This window comes from Mytilus galloprovincialis, chromosome 14 (assembly GCF_965363235.1).
Source record: "Mytilus galloprovincialis chromosome 14, xbMytGall1.hap1.1, whole genome shotgun sequence".
Classification (NCBI taxonomy): domain Eukaryota; kingdom Metazoa; phylum Mollusca; class Bivalvia; order Mytilida; family Mytilidae; genus Mytilus; species Mytilus galloprovincialis.
Window position 1 is genome coordinate 38,470,022 of NC_134851.1, and position 22,224 is coordinate 38,492,245.

General features: G+C 30.7%; 2 protein-coding genes across 2 annotated transcripts; one reads left to right on the forward strand and one right to left on the reverse strand.

Annotated features, from left to right (window-relative positions):
- Nucleotides 1-1,724: 1,724 nt before the first annotated feature.
- LOC143058732 (2',3'-cyclic-nucleotide 3'-phosphodiesterase-like) lies at nt 1,725-12,514 on the reverse strand. The gene is made up of 6 exons (XM_076232181.1): nt 12,419-12,514; nt 9,064-9,924; nt 8,316-8,450; nt 6,958-7,103; nt 5,813-5,939; nt 1,725-2,635 (listed from the first exon to the last, which is right to left on the reverse strand). The coding sequence occupies exons 2-6, from the start codon at nt 9,881-9,883 to the stop codon at nt 2,058-2,060; spliced, it is 1,806 nt and encodes a 601-aa protein (XP_076088296.1). The 5' UTR covers nt 9,884-9,924; nt 12,419-12,514; the 3' UTR covers nt 1,725-2,057.
- Nucleotides 12,515-12,732: 218 nt separating this feature from the next.
- LOC143058733 (2-oxoglutarate and iron-dependent oxygenase JMJD4-like) lies at nt 12,733-21,526 on the forward strand. Its single transcript, XM_076232182.1, has 7 exons — nt 12,733-13,054; nt 14,924-15,089; nt 15,907-16,038; nt 16,863-16,948; nt 17,791-17,972; nt 19,176-19,331; nt 20,649-21,526. The coding sequence occupies exons 1-7, from the start codon at nt 12,823-12,825 to the stop codon at nt 21,027-21,029; spliced, it is 1,335 nt and encodes a 444-aa protein (XP_076088297.1). The 5' UTR covers nt 12,733-12,822; the 3' UTR covers nt 21,030-21,526.
- The last annotated feature ends 698 nt before the right edge of the window (nt 21,527-22,224 follow it).

The window sequence follows — 22,224 nt, forward strand, 5'->3', positions numbered from 1 at the left end:
CTAACAATTAAACAAAATAAGGAAGAATGAAACAGTATATATATGTTTAGATAACATAAAAATCAAATATTCTAAATAACAATAAAGAAATAATTGCTAGTATTCTCATTATCCCATAAGCATTAAAGAAAGCTTAAAAAACAAAGATAGCAAAAAAATGTGTCAATTGGACACTCACATTTATAATTTTGTTCTGTACATGTGAACTGAATAATCAAAGTCAAAACCATACTAGTATAAGCATGTATTTTTAGGATGTAGGTGAGGTTTTGGATTTTGTGTCAGATCTTCCGACTCCTTGTTGTTTTTCCCTACAATACAAGAAAAATATATTGCCCCAAAACACCTTTTTATCTTTTCATATGAGATTTAATAGCTCATAAAAGGTCATTCAACAAAATTTAAGCAGATTCTTTTCTTTCTTACTTTTGATTTGAGACCAAAATTATACCAATGGAAATATGAGGTAAAAGTCTGAGTCAGCCTTTTTTCACCTTGTTTCAAAAATCAAATACTGGGTATCTCGAAAAAGAGCTCCATGCTCTATCAATATTTTAAGCTTATTTTTATCCTTTACTAATGTTGGTCCAGTTTACAACATCAATTTTAAATTCTTGATTTATTTAATTTCACCTAAGTACATCCTTAAAAGTTCACATCACAATTAAAATCTGTACAAAGCTTCAAGATGATATCACCACAACTTCATAGTTTCTACCTTAAACCAAAACTTTAATTTGTAATTGGACAGACAAAGTGATGGAAAAAAATTTGTAAGGGTTCCACGGAACCAAGTGTCTTGCCAACTTTTGCTGTAAATCACAGACTCAATAAAAATGAGGAAAAAAATCAATAAAAATATTCCTCTTGATACTATCTTTTGATTATAGGAAGCTTCTCTCCAAGTTTGGTAAAAATCCAGGATAGTTTATGAATCTATTAAATGTTTTAAAAACTTTAACTGCAGACTGTATGTAATGTTAACATGGTTAACTGGAAGAAAATCTAAGTCCATTTAAAAGTAAAAAAGGAAAAAAATGGATTTATTTTCTTATAAAATTTACTTCTGGATACTATGGTATGATCATAAACAAGCTTCTGTCCAAGTTTGGTACAAACCAAGGATAGTTTAAGAAAGTTAATAAAATTCTCAAAACTTTAACCAGAGTGAATGTAATGTTTCCCCACAGAAAAAAATAAGTCCATTTAAAAGTAAAATACAGAAAAAATGGATTTATTTTCTTACAAAATTTACTTCTGAATACTATGGTATGATCATAAACAAGCTTCTGTCCAAGTTTGGTACAAACCTTGGATACCTTAAGAAAGCTATTAAAATTCTAAAAACTTTAACCACAGAGTGAATGTAATGTTTCCCAGCAGAAAAAAATAAGTCCATTTATAAGTAAAATACGGAAAAAATGGAATTTTATTTTTACAAAATTTACTTCTGGATACTATCTAATGATCATAAACAAGCTTCTGTCCGAAAAAGACAGATAGTTGAATTTTATGGAGATTTTTTTTGTGCTGTTCAAAATTAAATGCACATGATGAATGGAGAGAATGGGAGGAATGTTTTTAAAACTCTGACCACCCAAACATCAAAATTTTCCTTTTACTTTGACTTCTTACAAAATCCCATATTTTTAAAAAAAATTTCTACCACCCTCTCTATACCCCACCAATCCTCATATTTGCTTTGCAGACTTTCAGGAGGAACATTCTCTTTTGTCCACGTCTTGTTCCACATAGAACAACATCAGTTATATAATAATTATTTTTTGGGGGAGAATTGTTGAAGTTGTCACAATAAAACCTCCCCTTGTCCATGTTGTCTGATTTTCAAATTTTTAGGACAAAACATTCTCTTTTCACCACTTCTTATTCCACATAGAGCATCACACAAGTGCAAAACAAATTTTATTTTGGGAGAATTGTTTAATAAAAGTTTTCACCATAAAACCTCCCCTCATCTGATTTTCAAACTTTCAGGACACACATTCTCTTTTCTCCACTTCGTATTCCACATAGAACAACACAAGTGTATAACAAATTCATTTTCTGGGAGAATTATTGAAGCTGCCACCATAAAACCCTGTATACAAACCCTGAACAGTAATTGGACTTTCAAGATTAATAATAAACAAATCTTTTCCTACATTCTGTATTGTCCCTAAGGCACATTTCTGTACAGTTATAGGGATATTTTCAAGTTTACTTTTCATTTCTGCATCTAAAATATCTAACAAATCCTCATTTGTTGTGACTGGTGGTATCCCTGGTATTGTTCCTATGGTAACATGTGCAGCTCTACCAAATTCCAAAGAGACAGAGTTATAGTTCATAATTGTTCTCAGCATTATCTCCCTTTCTTTTTCCTGAGGTTTTTCATACAATTTTAAACATTGCTTTGATAACTGCACTTTGGCCCCTATTGTTCTTGGGGTGACTGTTATTCTTGTGATTTCAAGATCATGCACTGACCCATATGACCTTTGAACTATGTCCATATTTGGATATGTATCACGGTTAGGAGCTGGATTTCTTCTCGTTCCCATGAACATGGCTGTGCAATGTAGAATGTTGGTTGAATTTAACTTGAAATTTTCATACATTTTCTGCTCTACTGTATCTAAAATAAATAATTTATCAATGTAGATATGTTTTCTAAAGCCACATTTATTTTACTATTTTACTTAGCAAATTTTATACATCATAATTACTTTTACGATAAAAAAAAACATCTATTTTTTTTACTTCATAACAAATTTTTGAACATTATGTACTGTAAATTCATAAATTATTGCAATGTTTTTTGCATAAGAAAATGCCTAACCAAGTCAGGAATAAGACAGTTGTTATCCATTTATTTCATGTGTTTGAGATTTTGATTTTGCCATTTGATTACAGATTTTTCTGTTTTGAATTTTCCTCATAGTTCTGTTTTTTAGTTATTTTACTTTTTATTATTAAAAAAATGATGGGATATTTTTTACAAAAATAAAAAATTACATATTTAGTTTGATTGCAAATGTGTATGAAGCATTACTTGAAATAGCAATAATATCTAGTAATCTGGCATTTATGTCCATTGTTTTATAATTTAATTTTGGATGTAACGTGTCTTCTGATTGGCTGTTATTTTGTTATCAGCCCATAGACATAATTTAGTTTTGTGACCGTGACGTCATCAATGTTTTTTCATGGTTTTCTACGGTTTAAAATGGAATTTAGAATCAAATTATAAGAAATGACTATAATATTTTTTCTGTTTATTCGAAATAACATAAAAAATGTGGTGCACACTGTTCAATAACCCGCTACGCGCATTATTTAGTGTGCACCAAATTTTTTTATGTTATTCCTGATAGACAGAAAAAATATTACAGTCATTCCTTAAATAATCAAAATAATAAATGCATCCACAAATTTCTGAATTGACAATACCTTTATCTCTTTGCAAATTAAGTTGTTAAGGTGGTACCTAACACTACAGGGAGATAACTCTGTAAAGTCAGCTAAAAGTTTTAATTACGTTGTGTTGTAAAGGGAATATTAAGCTTCTCAATGATCAAAATTGGTGTTTGTCAAACTGCTATATAACCAGTGTATTTTTTCTGACAACCCTGTTGCTTCAAAATTTTCAAAATTTTTATATTTTTGTTAAAGTCGACAATAAAGACAACAACACTCATGTTTTTACCGCATAGTATCTGTTTATTGGGTCGACATGTTTCGCCTAATCGATAGTCATCATCAGGACAATTGTTATTTTGAGTTTTAATGCAGGTAGCTAATCAATCCACTGTATGATGAAGAGATACTATAAACAGTCTCATATAAAATGTTTATTGTTGAATTAAGTATTTTATAAATGAAGTGTTGAATTCCCTGTTTTTTGCATGCTTATTTTGTGACATGGTCGAATGACCCAAAATCAAAATTGTTTTATAAACCTTTTTTATGAATGGCAACTAGGGTAAAAGGATTTTCAGGTAATACAATAGGTTTGGCAAGGTTTTAGGACACTAAAACATGAAAAATCTTCGAAAAATAAGGATTAAAAACAATTTTAAATGGTCACGTTGTCGGACTAACATTTTCTGTCTTCTTCCTAAGTGAAAATGAAATATAAGTTATGTAACAAAAGAGGGTAATTAAATGCACAAAATATCTTGAGGCTTGAGCTTATTAACTAAAATGTGATAATTCATCATGAAGATACAGCAGAAAGTTTAATTTTTTTCAGGAATTGTCATTAAAGTTTACTCTTGAAAAATCTGTCCAACCGTAACGGGCGAAAATTTCAATTTTCATTTGCAAGTTGCCGACTCGGTTTAATTTTTTTTTAATGTTTATGACAACAAACTTTACGACAATCGCGATGCGCATACAATATTGCTGCCAACTGTTCCTTTTTACTCGAGGTCAACGACATCAAAGGGGTGAACACTCTTTCTGTCCAACCAAGAGATTGAAGTTACATCCAAATTAATGTTACGTCCAACATCCAAGATATTCTCTACAATGGCTACCATAAGTCAAGGAATCAATTTCGCTTCCACTTTGACAATAACTTAAATTAAATACTACCGTATATATGAAAAATAAAGAGGTTTTAAACTGTTGACAGTGTAAATTTGACATAATTTTGAAAATTAGGACGTAACAAGAGTCCAATAATGTTCTGTTGGACGAACCTTAGGACAAAATCTTCTAATGTTGGACGTAACAGCTTTTTAAAAGTAAAAAGAAACTTGTTAACAACTAACAAGTCCACACAAATTTAAAAATAGTTCTCAGACCCTTCCTCGTCTCTTCTTAAGAGGTGCCCATTTTTAAATTGCCATTAGGATCAGTAAAATAATTAATTCTGTCCTATCTTTGTCCGACAGGGAATACAATCTGTCCTATGTTTGTCCTACAAAAAATGAATTCTGTACGCTGTTCGTCCAACAGTTTTTTATGGTTTCATTTTATCCATTTATTTAATAATGAACCATTTTACCTCTTGCTGAGGAACACCAGCTGTAGATATTAGTATAAACAACATAGTTTTGATTTTGTTTTTGACTTTGAATGATGCAAATGGAACAAATTCTCATCCAAAAATGTCCCCGTTTGTCCGACATATTTTAAGATTTTCAAACTTATAAGTTAATTTTTGAAAAATTTAACAAAATGATGTACTTTAATTGAAGATCTTATGAACTGTCAGAGAAAAATTAATATATTTATTAACAAAGCCTTCATATAAAAGGAAAATATTCATTTTTCAATGTCCTGTTACGTCCAACTTAACCTCTGTCCAACATGCTATTTAGGTCTAATTTTATGTATTCTGACTAAATAACTATCTTTTTACATGTAAAACCCTAAACTAGAATCATTCTCCTTTCAGAAAATCATGTTATTATGATTGAAACAGCTACTTTTAAAATCATACATTTTGTCACACACTTTCAACACTATACTGAATACTTAGCCATTTTTCATTTTTGTTAAAGGACCAAAGTAAATACATTGTCAAAATTTTATGAATATTAAACGAGCCAAATTAATTTAAGGGAAAGTGTTGGGTACCACCTTAAATAAAGTCTTCAAATAAGATGAAATTAATGTACCAAAAAGTAGGTCACTAGTCTTGTACATAATCATGTGATAATGAAATTAATTTCCTTATATATAACAAAAGTCATATAAAGGTCAACCAATCGTATTTAAAATTATTACTATACAAAAGCTGATTTAATCCATGGCAAAACAAAATATTTAGAACCCCTATCACAGTTTAATTGTACTATTTTACCTGCATGTGAAATAAGAAGTGGTCCTATCACCTGACCAACATGTTCTGTTACTTTTGGAGAGTTTGCTGTAATTGGATTTCTTATGAATTCTTCTAAGTTGTCTTTGAAATCTGTTAGTTCTATTATCTGAAAAATACCAAATGACGTTGAAACCAGCAAAGCAAAATGTTAACATGGTAACGCAATTTAAAAGAGAAAACCATTATGAATGTATTTTCTTATTTTAAAGTCAATCAAGTGTGGTTCCAAAGGAAGTTTTTATCCGTTGAAACATTTCTTTAATTAATAAAGTACAAATAAATGTTTGAAGATTTTAAACAAGCTGAAAATTTACAAATGTACCTGGTCTAAATTATTTGGGATATGTACAATTTTTCCAACTTACAATATGTTTTGGTTTTATAAAGATAAAATAGGTCAATATTTGGTGAGATACCAATTGCGAGTTGCAATCAATACATCCCTTAAAGAGTAAACTTAAAAATAAGATGGGGTATGATTTCCAATGAGACAGCCGTCCACCAGAGGTAAAGTGACATTAGTAAGGTGACGTTAAATCCGTAGGTTAAATCATATGACCTTCAACAAGTCAATTAATGAATGAAGTTTATATTTTTACCTTAGGCTCACTCATTTTCTAAACCAACCAAACTGGGTTTCATGAATGTTTGAAATATTATAATGTAGGTTTAGCGCTGACAAATTGACAAATAAAATTAAGTTGTTTGGCAGTTTTTGTAGGTTTTACTTGTACATAACATCAGTGATTTTGCTAGCGAATGGTCACTTTCATAATTTACGAAAATGGTTTTCTCATTAAAGAAAGTATTTCAAATCAATTTCATCACTTAAGTTTTGAAAGTGTAAAAATATTTTTACTATAAATCTACCGGTCTTTATGTTTTTGACAAGTTTATGATCCCCAGGTAATTAACATTTACATACAAGTTGTGATTACAACTAATCGGCTTATCTCCATCAGATAGGTTACTAATCTGTTAATTAAACCTCATAATTGACCATTATAATTATTTTCCCCCAGAAGATGTATGTAACATACTAGTAACCTGAACACATAAGTCATGAATACCAACTCATTCCTTTTGGCAGTCCTCTGGGTTTTACTTCCATGTAATATACTAACCTGAACACATAAATCAGTAATGAGTATTAAATCTTCATCAGAAATGTCCTTTCCCATTGAATGTTTAGCTGTAAATTTCAGATCATTCTCTAGTTTCCTGGGTAAAATGTTACTAAAATTTATACTGTTTGCATTTTTCCTGTGTCCTGTCAAAAATCAATTGATATAAATTATGACAAAGGAACAGAGGATTAAAAAAGAAGCTGATCTATAAGATGACATTGAGGGGTCTCAATTTTAACAACCTTGACTACACATGAGAATTAATTAAAGAGAGCTGAAAAAATTGCCTAGACTCTTTTCACAAATGACCTTACGACAAAAATTTATGGAAACTTATACTGAAATGATCATGGTTTCCAAATATTTTTTCTTGTAAATTATTTTTGTAAATTTGATTGCTGCTTTACTGGTACCATAAACAAAATAATAAAACCTCCTCTCATCTGATTTTTTTTATTAATGATCAAAGCTAAATGATGTCAAGGTCAGATGAAGTCAGACAGACATTAGACATTACAATCATATTATACAACAAATACAGCTCTCTTTACCTTATCAGGCTTACGGTATCGGAGAAAAGATCTTATCACAAAAACCTAGTGCTGACCAATGATCCATGAAAGATTAAGTCAATGGCAGAGGAAACCTGTACATATATGAAGGAGTTGTTCCTCTTACAATTATTCTTTATATCAAATACCGTTGGTCTAATGAGGAAGGATAGGGTGTTTTTAAGCTCAGGATTTCGGGATTGACCCTTTTGAGATCTGGGAATTCTTTTTTCAAATTTTGAGATGTCGGGATTTAAATTTATTTAAATTTGGGACCTCGGGATTTCGTATTTTTAAGCCCACGATTTCGTGATCAGGACCCCTCCGACCCCCCACTCTAATGATTTCTGAGGAACAGACCAAAATCACCAAAATATAATGTATACTAACATGACCAATGCAATGAACAATGAAAATAGATTCAAGGTCAGATGAACCTTTCAAAAAAGATTAGTTCTCCTACCATCTGTTTGCACCAAATTAAAATGCAGTTGACTTTTGTTTAAAGGATCTTAGAAGAAGACCTTATCATAAAAATTTAATATTGGCCAAATAATAATGAAAAATGACTATGTCACCATTCAAGGTCACCATAAATTATGCTATATCTAAAATATGTTATAGATCACTTTTGCTTATGGTTAAGATAATGTGAATTTTTAAAATGTTAACATTATTCAGAAAAATAAATGTTAAAGCATTGTCTGAATAAAAAAGCCAGAGAGTAAAAAATCATAAAAAAAAGTCCAGAAAAGATCATTGTGTGATTTTCAATAAGGGTACTTTAGAAAAAATCTAAATTACCTAACTGTTTTACTACTCTTGCATAAATCAAACTGTTTGGCACTAGGTTCTTCAATTCTGGGAAATGCAAACCATACCATTCTGTGCACTTCAGTATACAGTCATCCAATTCTTTCTCTACAGCTTCTAATAGATCTGAAATCATATCAACCATGAATTTAAATTCTAAATAAAAGTTGGAACAATTACAATTTGTTTGTTCAATGGTATACATTCCTAAAAGTTATTCTACTTGCATTTGTCATACCAGTGAAGAATATCATGGATGAAAGACACAGCGATCCTATATTCTAGATTCCACCATCTGTGGTGGCAACATTAAGGTTAAGTCTATTATTTAATTTTGTTTTTTATACCATTATTCTGTTAAACCTTCCTTGAATTTTTGGAAAATTTACCAAGAGCTTTTTAAATTTAATCTTCATGATTGAAAGATGTTTCTATAGCAAAATTTGAAAATTTCTTTTTTTCTTTTTTTCATTTTTTCATATTTATTTTATGAATCGAGTGGATTTTTATTCCAGTTAAATACAGTCAACAGTTAAAATTCAAAGACACAATTAAATTTCATGTTTCTCAAAAGATTTCCTGATAAATGAACTTTTTTGGCAGTATATACACTTTTACACTGACCGTGAGCAGCATTTGGAAATAAATATGCAGTGTTCTGCGGAACAAATGTTTTAAAAGATCTCTATACAATTTACATACTTAATTCTTATAAAACACTTTAACATGTTAAACAAACCTGGTGACTTGAAAAGTAACAAATCCTTAAACTGTGGAAAAATTCTAAGGCACTCTTCCAAACTCTTTCTCCCTAATTGATATATCATGTTAGACTGCTGTTCGTCAATAAACCATCCATAATACAGTGGCGTTACATCTTCAAAACTTCGTAATTTTTGTCTAATAATATCTGCAGTTACCCCATGGCTATTGAGTTCGGCTAACTTGTCAGCATCCTTACTCCATGGTGTCCTTGGTTGTACTAGGACAACGGGATAATTATTTGTGAAGGCCAGTGCCAAGTAACTTGACATTTCCCAACGTTTAACATTTGTATTATCGATGACAACAACTGGTACCCCATTTAAACATGCTTTTTTGGCTTTCTCACCACATTTTTCATGTGCAATTGATAAATTAGATTTGTCAAATCGATATTCACCATTTTTCATAAAATACTGATCAGCAGAACATATTTGACTATCCCTATACATACTACCAATCAATTTTACTAGTGTCGATTTTCCTGAACCAGAAACTCCCCTCATTATAAACATAGTTTTAGAGTGCTTAATGTGTGAAATAGTCGGCTCATCACACAGAAATGGAAAGTTCACAGTTTTGTCATTTCTATCCACACTAAAATCTGGTGGCCTCCCTTCCACTTCCACACTTACTGCTTTTATCACCATTTCCTCCACAATTTCTTTCCTTCCATCTAATTCATCATCAACCTTGACAAGTTTGCCATGTTTGATTTGTTTTAAATGCTGTTTAGGTCGTATCCATTTTAGTACTGTCTGAACAATAATATAGAGCTCATGGAATAAAACAATCATGGTACTGTCTTTGATGTTGTACAGTCTTGAATAAAACAAATCTGCAAAAATAAAAATGATGAATAATAAAAATAATAATGAAACAAAGTAAACATCCATATGAAGAACAACAATTAACAAAAAGCTTTCTCTTCGAAATTTAACTCTACTTTTCAATTTATATGTTGTCTTTTTGTGCCCTATCTGATCTGTCATTGCCTGTGTGTTATCTGGTCATGGTGTTTGTGCATCTGGTCTTGTTTTATGCACTCTCATTACATATATATATATATATATATATATATATACAACTCGTCTAAACATCAACATATATATATATATATATATATATATATATATATATATATATATATATATATATATATATATATATATATGATTTTTTTAAAGATTTTTATATAATCTGTATCCTATGTTTATATTGATCAGTATTATGTATCAGATGGGTTCAAAATCATTGCTGATCAACTTATTTTCCAAAGGCTATGCTCCATGGACATGTTGTAAATATAAGTTATGTACATTTGTATGTAAGCGGTTCCTAGCCTACATTCTTGAAGGATTGTTATGAAATTTATATCAAAAGATCATAATGACAAAATTCAGAATGGAAAATCGGAAATGGGGAATATGTCAAAAAGATAACAACCTGACAAAAGTGCAGATAACAGCCAAAGGCCACTATGAGCACGGTCTTGGTAAATCTTATAAATCATAGCTCAGATCAATTATTTTTTTCAAGAATTATGTCCCTTGGAAAAGTGAATTTTATAGTAGTGCTCAAGTAAGCCTGTATAAACCCATACCACATCTACAACTGTACAGAGTCAGGTTATCTGGAAGTTATTATTTTAATCTCCTTTGTCATGTTTGTTCGTACATAAGAGAAGTTTGGTTTTGGTGGTTCCGGTGTGGTTTTGTTGTTCCATCAAATATTTTTAGTAATTCCTTTTCAGATGTAATATTCTGCATCTACTGACCTTGCGAAGGGATGTATAGCACTTCCATCCTTCCATCATCTTCTGTATTAATATACAAAACTTTTAACCCTTATTCATGTATGTTGTGTGTGTGTTGTCAAGCCATGTGCATTTGATTCAAAATTCTGCAAATGTTATGTTATAATGGTACAAAAATTTAACTTTAGTACTAAAGTCCTTTTACAATATATATATATTGGAGTTGAAACAAAAAAGTAATATATCATGAACATGATGTATGTGGTCACTTCAATGGAATAAAGGGCATTAAATAACTGTAACAAACAGATCAGCTCATAATCAGCAGCATCCTCACAGAGATGGAATTAATTTACATGCTGATGCAAAACTTTAAGAAGCTCAAATTTTTGCAGGGGAGGTAATTTAGGGTCATTGGATTTTCCAATAAAATATATCCTATCAATGACATGTACATAATATATAGTTTTATCTTTTTAAATTTTAAATGCCCAATAGTCCTTTTCACAATTTCATCAGGATTAAACTACATTTTATAAGTCAGGCAATTTGTTAGACCCAAAATAGGACAAAATAAGGGTGTAAATTATACTTGTGTAAACCTGTTATAAGCTAATCCAAATAATTATGACGTCTGGCAAGGCTATTTTAATTTTTATCTTGGACGCCTTCCTACTACGTCCCAGAAAAGAATAATAAAATAGCCTTGCCAGACGTTACAATTATTTGGACCAGTTATAAGCATGATAATTTATCTGCTTATAAGTGGGATGAGTTAGTAAAATGTTGGGTCAAGATGGTCAGAATCGATTTGACAATGGGAAAAATTGTCACAGTTTCGACATAACATTTTTTAGTTACTCTATAAGAAATTTAGAGCATGCTATTATGAGGGGGAGGGACCTTTATCTGGACTCTTAGATCTGTTGTTTGTAAGCTCGGGATTTTGGGATTGACCCTTTCAGGATCCGAGAATTCTTTTTTTCGAAATTTGGGATGTCTGCATTTAAATTTAATAAAATTCGGGACCTAGGGATTTTGTGTTTTTAAGCCCGGTGATTTCTGGATCAGGACCACTTCTTACCCCCCCCCCCCCCCCCCCCCCCCCCCCCCCCTTAACATGGCTAAGAAATTTTAAAATGTAAATTCAAATCAGGTTAGATTAAGACAAACATATAAACACTGTGTATATATATATATATCTATGGGGAGGGTAGCAGGGGTCCTGATCCCGAAATCCCGGGCTTAAATACTAGAAATCCCAAGTCCCGATATTAAATAAATTTAAATCCTAAAAAGAAAAAAAAGAAAAAAAAAGTCTGGAAATCCAGAGCTTAAAAACATTTGATCTCAGAGTCCCAATAAAGGTCCTATCCCCCCTCGTATATATAAAATCTATGACTATGATATGGTTCATTCAGTTTTTACGGCACATAGTCATCAATATTATGATGGAGTGCAGAAATTAAAAGAAGAAGCACTTCCTTTATACTAGTATCTAAAATAACAATTAAAATAATTATAAATTCCAGCTTAATGTTTGTGCCATCTTTTTATGTTTTTTTAAATTTATTACCTTGCTTTGTCTTTCTATTCTATTATAATAGTCAATATATTTTCTTTTATTCTGTATTACAGCATGTGCGTGTTGTGACAACACAATTCTAGGTTCTATTTTCACTTTGAGAAAATGATGTACACCACAGGAATAAAGTCATAAATAATATAGTAAAAATTCAATAAAATAAAATAAAATCTATCCTATTCAAAAATGTAGTATTTTTAGTTATATGTTAAAATATTAGCGAATTTATATTTGTTTAAATATTTAAATGGATAGATTGTTTTTCAAGGTGAACATCACAATTAAAGATGTCTGCGTCCATAACATTTTACAACTTTGAGAAACAAATGCTTAAATTTCTGATGAAACAGCTCTGTATTTACATATGACGTTCTTCAGAAATACAATTCTCGAAAATGATTCCCTACAAAGACGAGGAAATTGTGCAATTGAGAAATAATAACACCGAATTAAAACAAATTCCGAAAATAGAAGAGAAACAAACTTATCATGACTTTTTCTTGAACTATTTGCTCCCAAATTATCCTTGCATCTTATCATCAGACTTCACTAAACACTGGCAAAGTAGAAAAGAATGGTGCCTATCAGATGGAAGCCCAGATTTCGAATTTCTTCAAGTTAGATTTGGTAAAATTTAATTTAATCTAATTTTGTTTGATGAGCTGTTTAAGCCACAGGTATCAGGTCCATTTGCACCCAATACACTTTCACTCCCTACACGTTTGCACCTGGTACATTCGCCCCCTAGGTCTGTTCTCACCCAACAGGTTCGCACCGAATTCTGAATCAAATTCTAGTCAATCTTCTTAAAATAAGTTCTCATCACTTGCTCCTCGATTTTTTATCAGTCGCCGTGTGAGATATAAAAAGTCGAGGAGCAAGTGATTAGAACTTTTTTTAATAAGATTGAATTCCAGTTAAATCATGATTGTTGTTTAAAATTGCTTTGATGTAAATACTGCATGCATTTAGCTTGGTATGAGTAAAACATTGAAGATTTCAAATGAAAAACGCAATTTAAGATTTAATTATAAATTTTAACAGCTTGGCCCCTTTGATCTGAAACAACATGAACAATGAACCAAAAAATTAAAGCAATACACTAACCAAAACATGATTATGATTTATTCAACACAAAGAAAAAACGTTGACAGAATCTCACTTTATTTAGAAACAATGTTTAGTATTTTTAAGAATACATGTACTCTATTCAAAACGTTACATTATTAAGATTAATTTAACACAAAAAAAACGTTGTCTCACTTTATTTAGAGACAATGACAAAAAATATACTTATATAAGTTATGGGATTACACTTGCCAAAACTTGATTACAATGTTATTAAACACAAAACCAATTAAAACTAGGCACGAACGTGTAGGGTGCGAACAGACTTTGGGTGCGAACGTGTAGGGTGCAAAAGTGAAAGGGAGCGAACGTGAATGGGTGTGAACGGACCTGGATTCCAAGCCACAGGCACTTGTTTCTATCTAATTGTCTTTCTAATTTTAATGCCAAATTATAGTTTTGACCCTAATTTCACAATCCACTGAGCATACGTGTATAAAATTATACTTTCCCGCTTCAGCATGTTTAGGTTAAAGTTATTGGTCAAATATTTCATCTTACACAAACCCCGTTCTCTAACTTAATTTGATCCTATCTTTTTTGAAAAGACAATCCATCTTTCTTATTGAAATTGTCAGAGAAAATCTTCTGAGACTTCTACAATGAAAATGAATGTGAAAAAGTTGTGTAGGATGAGTGTTTATCTGGGTAACTTATCTTGATGAATGTCAAGTTGAGTTAATTAGTTAAATAAGACAGTTATTGGAACCTCTTTTATTCATTGAAACATGTGAAATAAGTGTCAACTCAACATTTTTATGCCGCACCTAAGATAGTAGAGGGGCATTATGTTTTCTGGTCTGTGTGTCCATTCGTCCGTCCCTCCGTCCGTCTGTCCTTCCGTCTGTCCGTTCAGGTTAAAGTTTTTGGTCAAGGTAGTTTTTGATCAAGTTGACATCCAATTAACTTGAAACTTAGTACATACATGTATGTTCCCTATGATAAGATATTTCTAATGTTAATGCCAAATTAGAGTTTTGACCCCAGTTTCATGGTCCACTGAACATAGAAAATGATAGTGCGAGTGGGGCATCCATGTACTATGGACACATACTTGTTTGAAAGATTATATCAACCTACATTTTAACCATAGATCTCTGTAACTATCTATTGCCACTTTATTGAAAAGTAGATGTTTCACGAATAAAAAAAAAACATTGCTGGGAATTTATTTGAAAAGGAAGCATTCTGAATATAATACTAAGACACAAAAAAGTTATATAAATAAAAATAAGAAGATGTGGTATGATTGCCAATGAGACGAAACTTAAAAAAAGACCAAATGACACAGAAATTAACAACTATAGGTCACTGCATATTAACAGTATTGATATTTTCATTCATTGATATTCAATAAATATTTTCCAGGAAATGCATGTGTACCTGTTGCCAATTGTAAAGAGGAAAAATATGGTTCACATCCAAAGTCTGAGATGACAATACATAACTTCATGTCTTACTGGGAGAAGTATAAACAAAGGGGTTACCCTGAGGACATGGATTGCTTGTATCTGAAAGATTTTCATTTTATCAGGTAAACACCTTTCAGTTACAAATTTTTTCTATTTATATCAGTAATCAAGCTATATACCGGTAGGTTTGAAAATACTTTCCTCATCATAATCTAATAGCTAATACTGATCATTATAAAAATAAGGAGATGTGGTAAGATTGCTTAGTCATATATAAATGACAAATGAATGAGACAGTCTATATATCCACCAGAATAATTCAAAAGAAAGTTGAGATCTTTCCCTGTGAAGACAGTCTGCAGGGTTAGCCACTAGTCCGATGCCCCAGACTAGTAAAATTTCTTTCGGACTAGTGAGTTTTTGCAAAACTTTGTTTGGACAAATAAGAAAAATGTCTTAATATTGATCTTCGGACTAGTAGTTGAAAAAGTTTTTGGTGCAGACTGTGAAGGGAACTTAATGAATATTTCTTTTGCTATCAGAAATCTGCATACTTTTAATACATGATAATAGTTTAATTTGTGTCCATGTGTCCAGACACAAAATGCACACTAGCTAAATTTTGCCACTAATGCAGTTCAAATGAGGTGGATAGAACCAATTATAGGTCACTGTAAGGCCTTCAATAATGAGAAAATCCCATACTGTATAGTGGGCTATAAAGGTCCCAACATGAAAAATATGAAAAAGATCAAACAAGGAAACTAAAGTCCTAAATTATAACATTATAATTCATTAAAAAACAAATATTAAAGACATAAACCAACACGAACAACAACCCTTGAATTGGGACAGGTGAAACAGCACACCATCAAAACAAACTGAACAAATCAATCTTAATCTTGAAAGTTTTCCAGCACCGATTTTTATCTTTTTCAGAGAGTTTCCGGACTACAAAGCCTATGAAACTCCAGAATATTTTACCTCAGATTGGATGAATGAATACTGGGACAAGAGAAATGAGATTTGTGATGATTATAGATTTGTCTATATGGGACCTAAAGGTTCTTGGTAAAATTTTATGCATATCAGTTTATGTTATTGCTTGATGGCTACCTAACTCTGATCAGAAAATATTTTATGAATTAGATTAACATGATTAATAATTAAAAATATGCAAAGATAGACATTTTAACTAATAGAAAAACTTTCTCATAAATAACCAATATTATATTGAAATGTGGAATGATAAATTGCCAGTAAAATAATTATATTATTAAATTTATGGACTTGAAATTGATTATCTGTAGAACATATATACATATAGAATATTAGGTCAATGTCAGAAAAATTTTAACTTTTTTGTATGTGGCTGAGAAACAGTTTTGCTCCGAATACAAAAAAGTTTGTATTTTTATGACACTGACCTAATCTAGTTTTTATACTGCAACTTTAATTAATTAGCCTTTTAAATCGTGACACAAATGTCAAGCTTATTTTAATCCCTTGATGAACAGCTGATTGAGGTTACTATATTTAGAAAATAGACACAACTAGTTACAGTATAAACAGTGTTCAGTAGGAACAAAAACAAGCAGAAAACATAAAAATATGTTATTAAAAGAACCAGGAATCAAAAAGTTCAACAGATGTTTTCAAAAGAAAAATTAAAAATTAAAAAAAATTGGTAAAATACAGAGGAAAAGTCAATCACAAAGAATAAAGAATGTTTAGAACTTTTATTAACATGATTAATATAAGGAGGAAATCAGAAAACTACAAGTTATTCCCCATAACCATTTCCAACTTTTATGTTATTTTATGTTATTGTCATTGTTGAAATTCTTTTCATTAATATTTCTATGTGTATGATTTGTTTATATTTTATCTTACAGGACACCATTTCATGCTGATGTGCTCAGATCTTTTAGTTGGTCAGCCAATGTCTGCGGAAAGAAAAAGTGGATCTTTTTCCCTCCAGGTAAATTTTTTTAAGAACAATGTCCACATGCAAAAATATCATTCAGAATAAAAGATATAAAATGAAATTAAAAGCAACAACACTCTTAATCTTCTGAATATAACTGCAAAGTAACTATCATAACAATGATCTTCATATGTTTTGCCAGCATATGATTACCTGACTCTGGGTTGCGAGTTATGCATTGCTCAAAATAGTTATTTTTTAGTTGCTGTCTTTAGTGTTGTTTTTCCTATAACTTTGGTGAAAGTCAACTGGATATATTACATGATCATCATTTAAGGTATTTGTTATCAATATATAAAGGTTGAGCATGCATCAAAAATACTGCAATAAATTTTCAATTTAGAATATTTCTTGCAATAGTTCTGACATGCAAACTTATTCAGTCAAAGAATTAGAAACAGAAGTTACTACACAACACATTTTAATACATGCCACATGTATTGCTATGAAAACACCAGTTTGTTTAATTATTATTCTATACATTGTTCAGATTATTTATCAAGTCTTTTAATATCCTATTAAGTCTTGTACAGAAGTGATATTGTCTTACAAGATATATTTAGGATTGATATTGCAAGAATTATCTCCCTTTGTACAGAAAAATGGAATTAAAAAGACGTCATGTTATTTTCTTTCATTAAATTCCTGGACTTATAACAGACTGTTCATGCTGTTAAATAGTTGTTTCAAATCAAGCATACAATCAATGTCCTCTATTCAAATTCATACAAAAATGGTGAAGTGACTAAAATCTATTCATAATGCTCCTTGTGATTTTTTGCCTGATGCATATCCTGATTTTGTGTCCTTTCTTTTCTATTGTGGTAAAATTCAAGGTGAAGAAGAATGTTTGAAAGATGTTCATGGACAACTTGTTTTTGATGTTAATTCTGAAGATTTGAAGAATCCTAAGAAATACCCCAAATTTACTGAACTCAAACACAGAATAGAAGTAACACAGTTACCAGGGGAGATAATATTTGTCCCAAGTGGTTGGCATCATCAAGTTTTCAATCTGGTAAGTTTATTGTTGTTGCCAACAACTGCTGTGGATTGATGTACTTTAAGAGTGTAGACCTTATTTCAGGGAGATTACTCTTTAAGTCATTGATGCGTTTGTAAGAGTCAACTTTCATCAATATTTTTTAAGCATTTATCTGAAACAGATTGGAAATAATCTATGTAACCTAGAAGCTTAGAATATATTTAGGAAAATGGTTGACAAAAACGTACTGATAATTTGAAAGAGTTATTTCCCTTAACTTAGGTCTACCTCCTTAAAATGCACCAATTTTTGGTGGATTGAGAAAAACTTTTCTTGGATATTTGATTTTTTTGGTTTTTCAAAAATCATACAACAAATTTTTAATTCTTCTCACATTTCAATTCGTGGTTTCCCTGTACTCATAAAATCTTGAAAGTTGGTATCCAACAAATAAATTAATGAATCCACAGTACTGGCCCGAGAACACAGTTATTTCGTAGTGCATTTCTTTTAGACCATAAATTCAAATTAAAAAAATCACACCTGCTCTTTCTCAAAAAGATTTTTACAGTGTAGTGTACTACCAATGAGACAAATAATATCAAAATTATAGAAACTTCTACCAGCTCTAACTCAAAATATTGACAATTCTGTGTTAAGGGGGTGTAAAATTCAGTTTGACAGCTTCAGACGTGATAAAATTTGACCTTTTTGAACTGGACCAAGTCACTACTTAACATAAAGATTCAGCACTCAAATTTTTTCAACATGTAATTACATCCCCCTACTTAATATTTCATGCATTTAATATCAAGAAAAAAATTAGGAAAGTGTATTAAATAAAACATGCAAGTTATACACTGTTTACACTAGGGACTATATTCGTAGACAACGAAAACCAAAGGACGATAACTGTGTCCTTGGACCAACTGCAGTTGTTGTTTCAATTTGGATGTTGCAAACGTGGTATCATTTGACATTTTTATGCATCAGCATGCCATAGTTTTACAACACAGTCAAATTAAGAAAACAAAATAATCTCTTAAATCATTTTACAACTCTTTTCTCTTTTCTACTCCACCCCCCCATACTCTGGTCAAAGCCAACCATAAGGTGATATCTTCCTTAAGTTTTTAAGGTTACGATGATGTTCTTCATATAGAAAATCAACTAAATTGTTCATCTAACAACATAAATTTTCTAAAGGATACAGATTTTGGTTATGTTTATTTCCAGGAGGATACTATATCTATAAATCATAACTGGTTAAATGGTTGTAATGTTGATATAAGTTGGAACTACCTAAAACAAGGATTTACAGAAGTCGAACAGGAAATTCAAGATGTGAAAGATGCTAAAATGGAAGATGGGGACTGGTACCAACATTGTCAGGTAATACCAAGGGTTCAGTCTGAATCCAAGATGGAAATATACAAAGTCACTTGGTACGAGAAACAAACATTCAAAGCACATAATTATGTACTGTGGATTCAATATTATTTGTTGAACACATTTTCGTGGATTTCTTGATTACTTGTTAAGGTGGTACCTAACTTTACAGGGAGATAACTCTGTCAAATCAGATAAATGTTTTAATTACGTTGTGTTGTTTAGGGAATATTAAGCTTCTCAGTGATCAAAATTAGTGTCTGTCAAACTCCTATATAACCAGTGTAATTTTTCTGATAAAACGGTTGGTTCAAATATTTTGAAACTTTTATATTTTTGTCAAAGGGTCAAAGTAAATACTATGTCAAAATTTTATAATAATTAAACGAGCCAAATTAATTTTAGTGAAAGTGTTGGGTACCACCTTAAACATGAATTCCAATGTCCAATGAATTATGTTTTTTTTTTCTTCAGGAATTTAAGCAGACTTTGGACAAACCAGGAAAAAACAAACATCTACAAAATTCAAGTTTTCCTCAATCCACAAAAAATTGGTACCTACTAAAATAATTAAATCCATAGTATTTGTTTTTGTCTTAATTGCAAAATCATTACAATATATTTTAAATTCTTACTCCATCAGGTTATCACCACTTCAAAAAAAAAATTATATAGTAACCTAGTAAGATTTTTTTTTTAATTAATTAATAGACCAAAAATTATGAAATGAGTAGTTGGAGATCTTATATATCACATATTAAAACATACATCAAGCAAAAGATTTTTTGTATGCTAATTTTTAGAAGTCAAATGAATAATACATATGAGAAACATCCTGACTTTTGACATACATCATTCTTTTCTTACATATTTGTACCTATAAGGCATATTTATCCTGCAGTCTACATTTCTGCTATACAAGTTCCAGATGACAGATTTATAACATGAAGTGATGAATCTGTAGTATAGAAAGTCTCCTAGTATCCACCTTCTGTTGTGAGTGGCTGGTTATATTCAAATTACTGTATTCAAAGATTCGGAACTTAAAAACAAAACTCAATATATTTAAGTATAAATGTTTATGAAGTACAAGATAAAATCAATATTTGAAAATGTATTTGTACTGCTGTACAAACTGGATAAAAGCTCACTTTTCTCTCCTTTCCCAATTTCCTACAATGAACAGATATTGTCTAACTGCATTTTCATGTTAGTAAGACAAAAGAAAATGATTAAATTTGGATTACCTCCCTTAAACCAGAAACAATTCAACTGAAAAGAAAAACACATCTTTTTAAATATGAAATATTTATTTTACAGATGATGTTGAAAGCTGACAAAGGAATAAACTTTCCAGAATTCTTTGATTTCATGAGAACAATTGTTCTCCCAAGGATTGAAATATTGAAACAGCAGACTAAATCAATTGATAGGGTAGAAAATGAACATGAAACCAGTCATATGGATACCAGATTATCAACCAAAGGGGACATCACTCAAACATTCACAACACCTCATTGGTTGAATAAGGACTGTATTCAGTTTGATATTAATCGAGTAAAATATATTTTAAAAGATATGTTGAAAAATGAGGAGTTTGCAAATTATAATGAGGAGGTTAATGGTCAACATATAAAGCAGATTGAGGAATTGATAGGCACTATTAATCAATCTATTGAATGTTGTGATGTTGACATGTAATTCTCAGTCTAGCCTGCAAATACAGCGTTTGACTGTCCACCAGAGAATGTAATTCTGATTGTTTTGTGAAATGTTATATTTGACTCATTTACAAGAAAGTCTAATTTTTCTGTAGAACTTCCCAATGTTCACATTGAACATGTTGGAAATGAAATTCGAGGGTTTTATTGACATACAACATAAATTGTGCTTTTCAACAGGTCTCATCTTTATTTAAGGTCTGTTTGTTCTTTGTGATTCAGCTGGAAATAAACATTATATACCTCGATTTATTCTCTAGATTGCATAAATTGTGTTTTATGCACATTCCATTCTCAATTTTATTAACTGTGTGTTATGCACATGTAGCCATTAAATGAGCGAAATGATGAAAACTGATACAATGCGGTGAAAATTACCAGTGGCTTATTTGAACTCAAATAAAGGGCACTTCAATATGATGGAGCATAAAATGCATTTATAGATATTTAAGTTGTAGATCCTTATCTTATATTAACAAAAAGTTTGAAAAAGAGTGCTGTGAATTTAAACAACCCGTCAATGCACATTGGAGCTACAAAAGAAAGTACCAGACTCAACATTATTATCCGAACAGATAAAAAATACAGAAGGCTTAAAAGGTATGTATTATAGGTAGTTATTTCTTCATTTTTAGTTTGTTTTTTTGAATATTTATAAGAAATGTAATGCCCTTTTCTACTCAGATAAGAATTGGCAAGCATTAACTTTAATTACATAAAATACGGAAAAACCTTCAGACCTCTGAATGCCTTTTTGTGTTATTTTCAATTGTGCAGAATTCTGTCTTATTAATAAGTGTACCACATATTTATTATTCATGATGGAAATTTGGTAAATCATGCGGCTATCAATTCTGACAGAATATGCTCATTTTAAAATATATAATTTGCAAGCCTTGTGCAGCAATCTTCTAGGACATTTTTACTTTAACTTTAATCAAATTTCATTCAAAGTACATCAAGTAAAACAGTAATATGCATGATATGTGACTATTATCCTGATTCATGACTTTGAATGTTTGGTTGAGCATCAATATGTGAAAAGCAAGTTGTAAAAGTCTCCATTTTTAAAAAAAGTCAACTATCCCATACTCTGTGTTCATGGTGTTGAAGACCAAAATTTGACCTATAATAGTTTACTTTTATAAATTGTGACTTGGAGAGTTGTCTCATTG

Bases quoted from the DNA above. Each gene is read 5' to 3' on its own strand.
- LOC143058733 (XM_076232182.1), top strand. From the start codon at position 12,823: ATGATTCCCTACAAAGACGAGGAAATTGTGCAATTGAGAAATAATAAC. The intron at 16,949-17,790 runs GTAAATTTTTTT...GTAAAATTCAAG, and splicing joins GTGGATCTTTTTCCCTCCAG to GTGAAGAAGAATGTTTGAAA. The intron at 19,332-20,648 runs GTAATACCAAGG...TTTATTTTACAG, and splicing joins ACTGGTACCAACATTGTCAG to ATGATGTTGAAAGCTGACAA.
- LOC143058732 (XM_076232181.1), bottom strand. From the start codon at position 9,883: ATGATTGTTTTATTCCATGAGCTCTATATTATTGTTCAGACAGTACTA. The intron at 7,104-8,315 runs GTAATTTAGATT...GATTTTTGACAG, and splicing joins AAGAGTAGTAAAACAGTTAG to GACACAGGAAAAATGCAAAC. The intron at 2,636-5,812 runs GTAAAATAGTAC...TATTTATTTTAG, and splicing joins ACTTCTTATTTCACATGCAG to ATACAGTAGAGCAGAAAATG.